General features: G+C 51.7%; 1 protein-coding gene across 4 annotated transcripts in view; it reads left to right on the top strand.

The window, feature by feature from the left end:
- The first annotated feature begins 1,796 nt into the window (after positions 1-1,796).
- Positions 1,797-13,602, top strand: part of FRMD5 (FERM domain containing 5) — an 88,601-nt gene continuing 76,795 nt past the window's right edge. Inside the window, exon 1 of one of the 4 annotated variants that reach the window (XM_087704409.1) lies at positions 1,797-2,084. In XM_087704409.1, coding sequence (XP_087560535.1) covers positions 1,983-2,084 — 102 coding nt within the window. In that variant the 5' untranslated portion in view covers positions 1,797-1,982. The remainder of the gene's footprint in view (positions 2,085-13,602) is intronic. The other 3 variants (XM_087704407.1, XM_087704408.1, XM_087704406.1) reach the window with 3 other exon arrangements.

The raw sequence follows: 13,602 nt of genomic DNA on the forward strand, positions 1-13,602 counted from the left end.
CAACTCTTATGATCTACTCTTCAGGTCTACTCTCCAATCGAACCCTGAGCCACTTGTGAGTACTCTGCAGTATTTCAGCTGATTACAAATCCATCTGATACTCATATCATCCAACTCATATTGCACAATTTTATTAAGGAGAGTATTATTATTATTATACAATTGTATCACAGCGGCCAGTTGTTTCACCAGATTTGGCATTGGTTACTAGTCGGGCCCCACCAATAATAATAATAATAATAATAATAATAATTATTATTATTATTATTATTATTATTATTATTATTATTAAACTTTACTCTTGAAAGCTTTGTTGAATTCAAGGTGTATTATATCCAGGGCATTGCACTCTCTATTAAGCTAATAATTCTGCCCCCCCAAAAGAGACAGATGTTGGTTTGCTGTGACTTGTTTGTAACAAGCCTTGGCAGTTGCTTGTTAATTGTTGCATTCCTATCCAAGAATTCACAAGCACACTTTTTGACCATCTCTTTGCAGACCTTCCCAGTATCAGCCTGAGGTACAGTTCTGCAATTTCCCTCCTCCCTCCCTTTTTTGAAGTTGGGGATGACCTTTGCAGTCCTGGACTCCTGGAGTCATCTTGGACCTTGCCACTCTTCCAGGAATTCACAGAGCTAAGCAGGAACACTGCTGCTGCAGTAATCCTTTGCAGCATGGCACACAAGGCACGAAGCTCTGGAGCTCTTTCATTTGAACTAGTTAAAAGTTCTTCTACCTTCTGCTTGTCCTGTGCTCCCACTGGCCTTCTTTGGACCCTCCCCTGCTCCTCCCCTTCACCAGCAGCTTTATCTCCCCCCCTTCCCTAAGCTGCTGCCTTGGCCAAACACCTCAAGCCCTTTGACCTCTCTGCCAAGGAGGAAACACATGAGCAGCATCACAAGCTGGAGAGGCTTTTGTCTGCAATGCTGTACTAAGCAGGAGGTTGGGCTAGATGAGCACTTGGATCCTCAATTGTATGGTTCGGAGACAATTTGTGTCCCCTGTTTAGCTGCCTGAATACCTTTCTACCTGCCACTTTTATCTTCTGCTTACTGGATCTGCTAAAAGTGCCAGGCGACCATCAACTCGGACAGGGACATAACATGGGAACCGGTCCAGAAGCTGTTCAAGTTGTAAGGCCAGGTGTAAAAGCGCTACACCTTCAGTTGAGGTGTGGGAGATGATTCACGTGTCCGGCTGAGCTCCGGCCACGGGTGGGTCGGAAGAGGCCGTGCCGAGAGGGGACCATCTGGCAGCGGCCCTTCTAGAGGGCACCTGGCGGGGTTTCTGAGGCTCCTGAGAAGCTCCTGCCAGCATTTCACCCGCACGTCTGAACCCGCGACTAGCATCGCTCGCATCTCCGCCCCTCTGTAAGCGCTCCGGCTTCACTGTGAGCCCCTCGGCGGCGGCTCCGCATCGCCGGCGCCGCGTCCCTCCGCGCCCTTTGCCCGGCTGCGGGCACCGCTCCCCGAGGCTCCCAGGGGCCGCCTCCTGCCCGGGATCAGGACTGTCGCCGCGGCCGAGCTGCTGTTCCCCGTCCGCCACTTCCTCGGGGGGGGGGCGCGTTCTGGCCCTGCAGGGGCCGCGGGGGAGGGAGGGGTCACCGCGGTTGCAGCTGCGGCAGCTTCCCAGGCGCCGCTGGAGAGGCCGAGAGCCCCCCCCCCCACAAAAACGGAGCGGCACATTGGTTTGCGCGCGAGCTCGTCAGAGGCGGCGCTGGGCCCGGATTGGCCTCGGCGGCGGCGAACCCGCAACCCTGGCTCGGCGTAGCGCCCCCTCCCCCTCCCCGCAAGCCGCGCCGCTCGCCGCCTGCCCGGCGCACTCCCTGCCAACCGGGCTTTGTGCGAGGCGAGCCGAGGCAGGCGGCGGCGGCGGCAGCGGTGGCGGCGCCGGCAGCCCTCCTCGCCCGCCAGGGAGCCCCCTGCTCCGGCCATGTGAAGGGAGCCGGCGCGGAGCCCCCGTCCGCCGCCGCCCCGGCCAAGATGCTGAGCCGGCTGATGAGCGGCAGCAGCAGGAGCCTCGATCGCGACTACAGCTGCACCGTCCGCCTCCTCGACGACAACGAGTACTCGTGCACCATCCAGGTGGGCTTGCGGCGCGGCCGGATGCATGGGGAGCCGGCGCGGGGCCCGGAGTTCGGCATCGGGCGGGCTGCTGTCCTGGCTTGCCGCTCCGCAAAACGCCGCGCCGGTGGCGGCCTGGCGAGCGGCGGCCTCTCGCAGGGAGCTCGGGGGGGGGGGCGGCGGCGGCTCTTCGGCGGTAGCCGGAGGAGCGGCCATGCCCGGCGGCGGCGGGTGCCGAAACGCGGCGGGGAAGAAACTTCTGTCCGGGGAGGCGCGGCGGGGGGCGGGCCGAGCCGAGGGCGCAGCTGCGGGACGGGGCATCTCCGTCGGCCGAGCCATCCACGCGACCCCCGACTGGTGCGAAGCACGTCGGAAGGTAGATTGGCCTGGCCGCCGAAGCTGCGAGCGGGGTGCGGGGGAGGATGCCGTGGTCTCGGGGCTGAGCCTTTTCTGCGCCCGGCCTCAGACGGCCCGGGACTTGGGCGCGGAACCGCCGCCGGCTGTGCCGCTCGGCTCTTGGGGCCGGTTCCTGAGGGGCGGCGGCAGAAGCGGCGTTGGGTTACGGTGCTGTCCGGTGGGCTGCGGTGCCAGGGCGGGCGCCTCCTGGGGTCGCCGCTGCTCCTCCGCCCCACTGCTCGCTGTGCCCGAAGCCCGAGCGGGGCCTCCTGGCCGGCCCGGAGAAGCGGCGGTTCCTGAGCGGCTCAGCAGTTCGCCTCTTAGCCGCGGGTCCTTGGCTGCAGCCCGGCTGGCTGGCGCGCGTTGGAGACGGCTGGTGGGGAGTTTGGCTTGGTCGCAGGGCGATGAGGGGCGAGCGGTGGCCCGTCGGAGAGAATGGCGGGCGTTCCGTTTGAAGTGGGGTGGGGGCCGTTTTGAAGTAGGTTTCCCCCAAAGAAGGAAGCGGCTCTGGGAAAAAGCCTCCAGCCGTTTGCTGGGCTGAGGTGGTTCATCTTGGGGCCCATAAACGCTCCCAGGGCCCGACTGAGGCCCCAGTGGGGAGGCTCCGGAGTCCAGGCGAGTTGTGGCATCTCCTCCTTTCAGGGTTCCAGGGAGCTGCTGGAAGAGCTCCAGCCACCCCTGCCCCCTTCCCATTGCGGGTGGAGGATTTCCCCAGTATTGAACTGGTTTTGTGCTTTCAGCTTCCTGCCCCCACCAAAGCTGGTTCACCGCATGAGGTGATGGATGCTCCTAGCCATTGTGACTTAATGGGGCCACTGGGCTTCGTGAGATGCATGGAAACACTCATTGTTCCAGTTTGGCGGAAGGGGCCTGGCTCTGGCCCCTCTTGAACCAGGGTCAGGCTTCTCAGCAGCCTTGGTCCCACACTTAGTTTGCCCCAACTGGTCCCCTCAGCCAAATGCTCCCAGACTCAGCACAGCGTAACCCTTGGCAGGGTCAGTCTTAGGTTGCAAGCTGCACGGGGAGATCTCTGCCTGCTGCAATGTGTGGGAGCCACAGGCCTGCCGGGGAGCTCTGCGGCAGGATTCTTCAGCTCCTGGTCCTGCTGTTGTGCTGGCCTGGAGGGACCCCCGATCTGTGCTCAAAGTGCGGCTCTCTTGAGGCTGGAATCGCAAGCAGGAGCTTGGAAGGCTGGCCTTAGGTTGGTGGCTTGGATTGTCTCCCGGCAAAGAGAAGGGAAAGCTGTCTGTGCAAAGGCTCTGGCCTTTTCTGGAGTCTCGCCCTCCTCCAGGGGTCTGGGTGGTGGGAGGAGAGTTCTCTTGTTCCCAAACATTTCCCACCTGGGAGTTAAGGACATCTCCAAAATGTCACTTGCAGAGAGGAAGAAATAGAGGATTCTGGAGGTCATTTGGGGGGTGAGAAGATGAAACACGCAACTCTTTCTTGCCTCAAGGCTCCGATTTTGCTGGTTTTAAAGTAGGCTGCACATTGCCATTTAAAAAGAAAGAGGTGCACCTGTGCGTTTTCTAGAAGTATTTTTCATTCTCTTGATTATGTGAGGAACTGGCTTCTAATCAGAACACGTGACTATAAAATCCATGCATCTGTTCCGCATTTACCTGAAATAACTCTAAAGTAACTGAAAGAAGCCCTGCTGAGCCCAAAGAAACAGGGGGACTCTGGAGCCCCTTTTCCAACTGACGGCCCATGGAAGCTGATGCCTTTCAGTCCAGCTGGGAAATGCCTCCTGATTCTTTGGCTGCCAGAGACTCGCTCTGCCCTGCCTCTCCCAACAGAGAGCCCTCCAATGACCCAGGTGGCATTTCAATTCAATGGTGCTGCATCCCCCATGAAGCCCCGATTCCTTGTAGTGGGCAGAGCCCTGGCTTGGAGCAGGTCCTGAGTGGGGAAGGGCTCCGCTTAGCCTTCTCCAAGGGGAAAGGGATGCGACTCCAGTGGCACCTTTCCTTCTGCTCTGTGTAGGAGGCCACGTTTCTGTAGTCAGGCTGGGGGCCTTGGGTGGGATTGAACCGGCAGAGTTACCAAGAGGGAGTCTCTTGAGCAGGGGAGGCTCACATGGAGATCAGCAGAAGGCAGGGGCCCTGAGAGCTCCACCTAGCCATGAACCTGCTGGGTCCTTCCCCAGCTGCTGCCCACCTCTGCTCAGTCCCCAAAAAGACTTTTGGCTCCTGGCATTGACCACAAAGCGCTTCCTGGGTTGCTCCATTCATTATTTGTGACCATGTGCCAGATGCTTTGCTCTGAGCAACCCTCTGGTGCAGCACTTCCGGGGCAAGGGAAGGGAAACATGAAGTCAGGTGGACAGAAAGCAGCCTCGGGGCTCCTGGACTTCTCCCCACCTTGTTCCCCAGACGCTTTGTGTCTGCAGAGCTCCTGGCCTGCCAGGACTTTTTTCGGGGCAGGTCAGCCACAAAGCTAGAACAAAGTGAGATGGGCAGCTTCACCACCAGATGGAGTCGTAATTGGCTGACCAGCTGTGCTCAATGGGTAGTCCTCCATGGTATTACATCTGTGTAGAGGGAAGCATGCTATGAGCTTCTGTTTTGGGCCCAGTATGGGAGTCCTTGTCTTAAAATGGTTCATTTAGTGACTGCTCGAAGTTACAAAGGCACTGGAAAAAAATGACATGACCGTTTTTCTGACTTACGACTGTTGTAGCATCCCCATGGTCACAAGATTCTCATTCGGGTGCTTGGCAAGTGCTTCATATTTATGACGGTTGTAGGACCCCGGGGTCACATGATCCTCTTTTGTGACCTACTGACAAGCAGTCAATTGGGAAATCAGATTCACTTAACAACCAAATTGTTAATTGTTACCCAAATTTTTGCAGTCACAAGTATGGTGACTGTAAACTGAACTCTAAGTGCTGTTGGTACTAACTTAATAACTGCAGTGATTCACTTAACAACTGTAGTGGGAAGGTTGTAAAATGGGCAAAACTCACTTAACAAATGTCTCACTTAACAACGTAAATATTGAGCTCAATTGTAGTCATAAATGAGGGATTATCTGTACTCTTCAACATCTTCAGACATGATGTAGATGAGGGGATAGAAGAGGAATTCATCAAATTTGCAGATGGCACTGAGCTTTGGGTGGGTGGGGGGTAATAGCCAACACTTTAGAACAGGGCTGTAAAACTCCCAGCCCACATGTCAGATGCGTCATGCATTGGCCACGCCCATGCCCAGTTTAGCGAATGGTGGGGGGGAAAGTCACATGCTGCTGCTGTGATGAGGTGAGCTTGATGCCCCTGCCTTAGAAGATAGACTCAAGGTTCAGAAGGATCTCTAGAGACCTGAACACTGGTCCTGTGAGCAAAGTGCAGTTCATTGGAGAGAAAGGTAAGGTCCGATGCATAGGCAAGAAAAACCAAATGCACACGTTTAGAATAGCTCAACAGTTGTGGCTCAACAATAATAACTGTGAGAGAGATCTAGAGGTCCTAGTGGACAATCACTGAAGTATGAGCCAGCAGGGTGTTGCAGCTGCCAAAAAGGCCAATGCAATCCTAGGCTGCATCAACAGAGGGATAATGCTAAGATCATGAGAAGTATTAGTACCTCTTCATACTGCACTGGTGAGACCAGACTGGGAATAAATACTATGTTGACTTCACCATTATACAAAGCAGATGTTGGGACATCTGAAAAAATGTACATAGGAGCAACAAAGATGATAAAGTGTCTGGAGGCTCAATCGAATGATTAACAGCCCTGTGATTCTAAGACCAGATGGTCATCGGAGAGGTCTCTGGAGAGTAAGCCTGTCTGTAACTTGTGGCCATAATGGCTCAGTGGGGAGAAGCCACCGGGGTCTTTTGGGAATAGAGATTTTCTGGCATCTCTGAGTCTCAGTTGGAGCAGTTGAGAATTCTCCCTCTGGTTCCATAAATATTGATGAAGGATTCCTCTCAGTATAGCTTCATATCGCTCAAAAAAACAAAGTTGACAAAAATCCTCTTTTTCCTTCACCTCTGCCAATAAATGCTGTATCAACGAATCCCCCAATTTATTCCAAGCAGATCTTCTTTCTGAAACGGCTGCATTTACTTTGAATTTCTTCCCAGTTCTGCCTGCAAGAGAGGAGAAATCTCAGCCAGTTTCTGCCCTCTCTCTTTCTCTCTCTCTCTCTCTCTCTCTCTCTCTCTCTCTCTCTCTCTCTCTCTCTCTCTCTCTCTCTCTCTCTCCCTCCCTCCCTCCCTCCCTCCCTCCCTCCCTCTCTCTCTCTGATGTAGCTTCTTTGGTGTAGCTTTGCCAATTCAGGGAGAGCCAAGAGACAACAGACAATGGCGGCAGCGGATACCCCCCACCCCCAGCCCCATGGAGTCATCGGTTGCTGCTCTGACACAGGGGAGGAGAGGGGGAGCTGTCCACTGGCTGCCTGGGTCAACCTGAACTATCTGCGGCTGCTACACCCCCCTCCCCTCAGAGCCTCAGCCGCCCCCTTCCTCAGGGCAGCAACCCCCCATGCCTCTTTTCCAGGAGTCTTCAGGGGGCACCAGAGAGTGATTTGCATGCGCGGAAGCAGAGCATCCTTGCCCCGTTCAGTGTTCAGTGACTCACTTCCCCCTTCTGCAGAACCGGCAGAGTCTGGGTCATTCAAAACTGGCATTGGCCGACTCCATTGGAAGAGTCCAGAATGCATCTTCCTCTGCCTGGGGGTGGGGGAGGGGGGTAGACAGTAGCAAGCATGGAAACATCCCCCCATCCCCATCCGGGTGCTCAAGTGAACCAGCCCAGGCACCAGTTCTTAAAACGCAGGCAGGAAAGATGAAACAAAGGCAACGTCTGGAAAAGCAGACTTCCAAGATTTTAGGAGCTCCTGCCTCATGGATGCTGGCAAACGGAGTGGTTTTCAGCCACCGAGAACTGAGCAAAGGTCACAACTCAAGGTCAGCCCTTTGGTTAACGTAATTTAGATCCCACTTTCAACCATTCTTCTCAAACTGCTCATAGTCATGTAGACAATTATAATACAAGCCCAAGGTTTAAATACTGTCAGATTTTATTTATTTAAAGGAAAAGAGACACAGATGTATGGCTTTTACCTTTAAGCAGTGAGTGACTGCAAAGCATTCAATCAAGGAGTCACCTTTGGCGAGATGGGCAGTATGTGTTTAATAAATAAATAAATAAATTCAGTTATGGATCTAAAGAGCAACAGGGAACTTTTGGTAGAAACAGCATGCAGGAAAACAAAGCTTTGACGGGCTGAGATCCTGGTTCTGGTGCAACTCTGGGCAGAATCTCCTAATTTACTGGACAGTTTCAGGAAACAAAACACTACAGACAATAAAGTAAACTGAACTCCCCCTCCCCCAACTGAATTAACAGTAATTGTATGCAATATTCCTCATGGAAGGTTCTCTATTTTTCCTTTCAAAGGTGACGACCTCCCTGATTTCCCACGGTCTCCCTCGTTCATTCTCAGAGCTCTGAGGCTGCTGGGCAAAAGGCCCCTTTTCTCTTTCCTGCCCGCTTTGTCAATGTCTCTCCTATTGAAAAGACAAAGCATTTTTCTGCAGGGGGCTATGGGTACTCAGACTTTGAACACAACTCGACACCTGGGAGGGGTGGAGGGGGTTGAAATTCAGCTGCGTCCAGTGCATTTACTGATTCAACTGATTTGTACGATCACCCATATTATATAAAATAATTCTGGGTGTCCATCAACAAGTAGACAAAATTATATTAAGCGATGTCAGTGTTTCTATCCAACAGCTGTCTTTTAAAGTAATTTTATGAAATATTTTTACAAGAAGAAAATATAACCATGAAAAAAACATATGACAAAGAAAAAAGCAATCAAAATAGAGCTGGAAGGGACTTGGAGGTCTTCTAGTACAACCCCCTACTTAAGCAAGAGACCCTGTAACATTTCAGATAGGTGACTGGCTAGTCTCTTCTAGAAAGCCTCCAATGACGGAACACCCACAAGTCGTTCCACGGGTTGATTGTCTATGTCAGGAAATTTCTCCTTAGTTCTGGGTTTGCTTCTCTCATTGAGTTGTTTCCATCCATTGTTTCTTGTCTTCTGATGCTTTGGAGAATAATTTGACCCCCTCTTCTTTGTGGCAGCCCCTCGAATACCCTGGAATACTGCTATCATGTCCCCCCTAGAGCAAAAAGCAGGATGGATAGAAAATGGGAAAAGAAAAAAAACTATTTAAAGATGTACCTTCTGATCTTCTTTACAACAGTTGCAGACAAACTTACTGTCTCTCCATCAAGCAGCTATTTTAGGAGTGGCTGTTTTTATGGTTCTTTGAATCAGCCAGGAGCCAGCCTGTGTTGCTTCCCCTCCCCACCCAAAGGCCAGTTCTGGACCAGGACTCAGACATATAGAAACTCTGCAGATGATTGTCATGCTCAGGGTGATATTATGGGTCCCTTACGTTCGGGGTTCGGAAAGGTCTGGAAAAGGTTTCGTCTTTCTGAGATGAGTCTTCCCGCATGGGGAAGAGTTTGCCTCTTTGTGGGGGCTTTCGTTGTACATTCCTGAGTGACCAGGATACGAAGAGGCCCCTTTCCTTTTGATCTTCCAGGCCCTGCACCCCATCCTTTTTGCCTCAAAGAGCTGCTGGTGTGAATGCAGTCCTTGGCAGTGGCTGCTTTGAACTGGTCTTAGCAAGAGAGGACCTAGAAACTCCCTTCTTGTCACTTAAATGATAAACAGCTTCAGAGAAAACCCACCCAGGGACCTCTGCAATGCTCCAAAGGGCTCCAGTGTGGCAGGCACAGCTGAAGTCCTGCCCCATTTTAGGTGTCCACTCTCACTATGCACAATAAGGAATGGGGTTGTGAGCCACAGTGGACAAATCCTTTTAAGAAAACTGAAGAATAGGAATAGGAATAAGGGCAGGACAGAAGATAGAATTAGAATATAGAGGAATGGATTGAAGTGGAAGAATAGGAATATGAATGGAATGGAATAGAATAGGACTTGGAGGTCTTCTAGTCCAACTCTAGGAGACCTTATTCCATCCCAGACAAATGGTTGTTCATTCTTTTCTTCTTGAGATCCTCCAGTGAGTGGAGGAGTCCAAGCGGAGGATGGGCAGCCATAGGTTAAGTTGCTCTTTGGATGCTGGCACAAGAGAAGGGGGGGCTTTGTGGTCTAAATGGCCCCATTCAGCTCCTGCATGGTGTAATCTGTTTGCAGACGAAATACCAAGTCTTTAGGTCTAGGTGTCCTAGCAATAAGACTGAATCTCAGCCAGCTGCATGAGGGGCCTCCAGACACGCCAGCCCCCTCCATCCCTCGCCCCCAGGCCTTTTGTCTGGGCTGAGCTGGGGCGGGTGCCTGCCTGCTTCATCCCTGCTCACTCTTTCTCCTTGGCCTCGGAGGAGCAGCGGATCGCTGTCAGCAGGAGAAGCGCTGCGCCGACTGACACAGGCAGGAAGGCTCTCCTGGCTCCCTGCCCCCTCCCTTGCCATTCCATTGAATAGGATCTAAATCTCAAATTTGACATTGGCATGTAGTGCGAAAGTGCCAGGCTGTTCATGGGAGGGGTGCCCCTCTCCAGGCAAAAGAAGGGGTCTGAGTTGGGCGTGAGGGCGGGGGTCACAGAATATAGGGAGCAGCCTTGCTTCTTCTGGTAAGGGAGGGTCTTTTTACTGGCCAAGCCGGTTGGCTTTCCTTTAGTGGGTTGTCTCCCTCTCGGGACCTTGGCATCTGCTCTTGACTTCTCCACCGTTGTCTTCTCTTGCCTTTGGGCGGTCAGGTGTTACGGTTCAACTTGGAGAAGGAGAACCGTTTTTCAGAGGCACCAAGGCTGGTCCGAGGACTGGGACAGAGTCTGTTCCAGAAAGGCTTCTGATGCACTTGGAAGGCCTCTTGGTCTTCTGCAGCGTCAGGGCTTTTGGGGAGGGAGGAAGGAAGGAAGACGGGCATGAGCAGAATTATAGCTGGAGCACCAGCTTGGTCTGCTCTGAGTAGGGCTATTCTTGGGAGATGGAAGCTTCCATTGCCACAAAGTGTGGTAGTCAGCCTGTTTTTCTGTGGTTGGCATTTCCCCCCATCAAAAAGACCTGCACTGATTGACAGCTGTCCCTTTAGAAGCTTAAGACTCCTTGGGAGCAAGTGATGCCAGGGTGCACCTGTAGCTGCAGAGGGTTTCTTTTGAAGAGCCTTCCTCTCTTGAAGGACAAGGAACATGTTTTTTTTCTGCAGACATTTTGAAATTAAATCTGTTTACGTGTGGCTTTTTATTACAGTTAGGGCTATGAATTAGGACGTCATGCCTCCTCTCAATCTGTGCTTCCCCCCTCCCTCCCCACAAAGGCAGCCTAGAAGTATTAAGAAGGAAGCTCTGGATCACCTGGGCTACTTTGAAGGGAAGGAAGGTCAATTAATTATATCTTCCCCAAAGGAAGGGGAGGACAGGTGAGGAGAAGGCCCTTGGCTGGAGAGCCCTCCGAGGTAATCATTTCTTGGGATTTTCTGACCTGCCTTTCACTTTTCAGTCTGACATTCCCATGACAAGATTCACGGCTTTTCCACTACAGATGGGGGTAATTCACTTTTCTCAGACGAAGACACAGGGGACCTTTCTGACCCACAACTTGCCTAAGTGTTGAGCAGTGGTGTTTTGCAAATCCCGACACTACCAGTTTGGTCATGCTTGCGTGCTCGCTTGTACGTGCGCGTGATGTTTCTGAGCATGCGCAGAAGTGTCCGGGCAGGTGCGCAGAGCCTCCCACCACTGCTACTACCAGTTCGCCTGATCCGGGCTGGACTGGGAACAACCCACCTCTGATGTTGAGGTGCCCTTTCTTCCATCTACTCCAATGAATAGTTGTTGTTCTACTCCAATCCAAAGTTTATGGGAGGGAAGTACACTTAGCAGCAATTTCTTTGGTCAGTTCTCCCAAGACGGAGCCCAAGGGTTGTCCTCAAACTAGGTCATGGCCCATCAGGTCATGGATGTACCTGAAACCTCTCGTAGACTCTTTCTTAGTGTGTCAACATGTCAAGCAGAAGGAAGGGTTGTGTAGAAGCCCTCAGGAGAGAATGGGGCAGTGGGGGTGGAGCATATCACTTGTAGTATTTGGATTAGAAGTGTCTTGAATCTCAGGGGTTTCTGCCGGAGGCCATTAGATACATCACTACCCACGAATTTGTTTTGGCCTTGTCCCCGAGGAAATCTGGATCCACGTGGCAACATGAACTGGCCTAATTAAGAGAAGCTGTGTCCCATCTGCTTCCATCATAAGCAATTCTGCTTGGAATAAGAAATGAATTGGTAACAGGAAGGCATGGAGCAGCCATTTTAGAAAAGCTGAAAACTTGCAGGGAGGGCTTGAAATGGCTGCCTCTGCTCCCAGACAAAATCCTTGCAAAGGGGGAAGCAGGTGAACGGTTGAGCTGAAGAGACAAATTTGGGCACTTGTGTTTTCCTGGACTGTGCTTGAAAAGGCTGTTTGCAAGGCCCTCTTTTCTGAACTAAAGGAGGTGCGGAATTGGGCTCTTTCCTCTGCCGCCACCTGCATATCCATCCAGCTCATCCACTCAGGCCGGCTCAGGACATGAATCCGTTTTGCTTCCTGATACAGGTATTTGTTCAAATGAGGAGAAGGTCTACCTTGACAGAGGTGGGATCCAGGCTCCAAGTGAAGCACCGCAGGCACCTTATTGGCTATGGCTGGGCTCACATCCCCTCCTTCCTCATCTCCCACTTGGACTCGTTTTATTCCAAGTTTGGTGGCCACTGCAAAGACCTTCATTTTCGTGGATTTATATCACCCTCTTAGGAATTCTGGGGGGTTGAGGTTCACAGATCATAAAAGGGCCAGAACGAACAGAACAACAGAGTTGGAAGGGAACTTGTAGGTCATCTAGTCCACCCCTCCTCCTAAATAGGAGACCTATCATTTATGAGAGGTGGCAGTCCAGTCTCTTCTTGAAAACTTCCAGTGAAGAAGCTCCCACAACTTCTGAAGGCGAGCTGTTCGGGAGACTGCTTCATCCATCCTGCCCTGACAGCCGTTGTATGGCTAAAATATATAAAGGACGGTTACAGGAATTGGGTATGTCTAGTATAATGAAAAGAAGGACTAGGAGTGACAGAATAGATGTCTTCCAATATTTCAGAGGCTGCCACAGATAAAGGGGTCAGATCTAGTCTCCAAAGCACCGGAGGGCAGGACAAGAAGCAACAGATAGAAACTAACCAAGGAGAGAACTAAGAAGAAATTTCCTGGCAGTTAATCAGTGGAACGACTTGCCTCCAGAAGTTGTGGGTGCTCCAAAACTGGAGGTTTTTAAGAAGAGATTTGACAACCATTTCTCTGAAATAGTTTAGGGTTTCCTGCCTGAGCGGGGGTGGGGTGGTTGGGCTAGAATACCTCCAAGGTCTTTTCCAACTCTGTTATTCTGTTTTGTAGCGATTTGTAGTACGCTACTCGTATAAAAAAAAGGGGAGCTTATTGTGATAATCAATAAAAACATGCTTTAGAAGATAAAAAGCGTAACATCAATATAAAACTGTTTTATGTAGACCTAAAACAGCAGCAGCCTCTGCATTGACTTACCTGGAGAAGAGGCAGCTTCACCCTTTTGCCAAGATGTTGGAGCCGCTGGTGGAAAAGCCTTGTTTGGTGCTCCATCCCTTCCGCGGAAGTGGTCACAAGCTCCCAGGTGAATGCTGGTAGAGGAAAGTGGCCTGTGGATCACTAAGTCCTGGAATTGGACTGGATCCAGAGGAGCAGCTTCTCTCTCTGGCAGGGATTTAATACAAATCTGATGGCTGTCATCTAATTCCTTATAGTCTCCAGACTCTAGCATCTGTCCAAGCGACAGAAAGAGCAGTAAATCTGTGTCCCAAAATAGACCAGCCAAGAAATTGATGACATGGAGGATGGGCCTGGGATGAGGCTGGTGAGATGTGATAGAAGGGCTAACAGGCCCTGATGGAGCAGATAGCAAAACCATTACTAGATGAGGTATGGCGGAAATCTTTCCTTAGGTCAGGAAAGGGGGCAATGGGAAACAGAGGCTCGGAGTAATCTCCTTTGATTACACAAGACATTAATTCTCCGGAGCAGTCTTTCTAAACCGGGCCACTTTAAGATGGGTGAACTTCAACTCACAGAATCATGCTGGCTGGGGGATTCTG

The sequence above is a fragment of the Thamnophis sirtalis genome, unplaced genomic scaffold, assembly GCF_051295495.1.
Source record: "Thamnophis sirtalis isolate CommonGarterSnake01/CBP01778 unplaced genomic scaffold, rThaSir2_p1.2 scaffold_2, whole genome shotgun sequence".
NCBI lineage: Eukaryota > Metazoa > Chordata > Lepidosauria > Squamata > Natricidae > Thamnophis > Thamnophis sirtalis.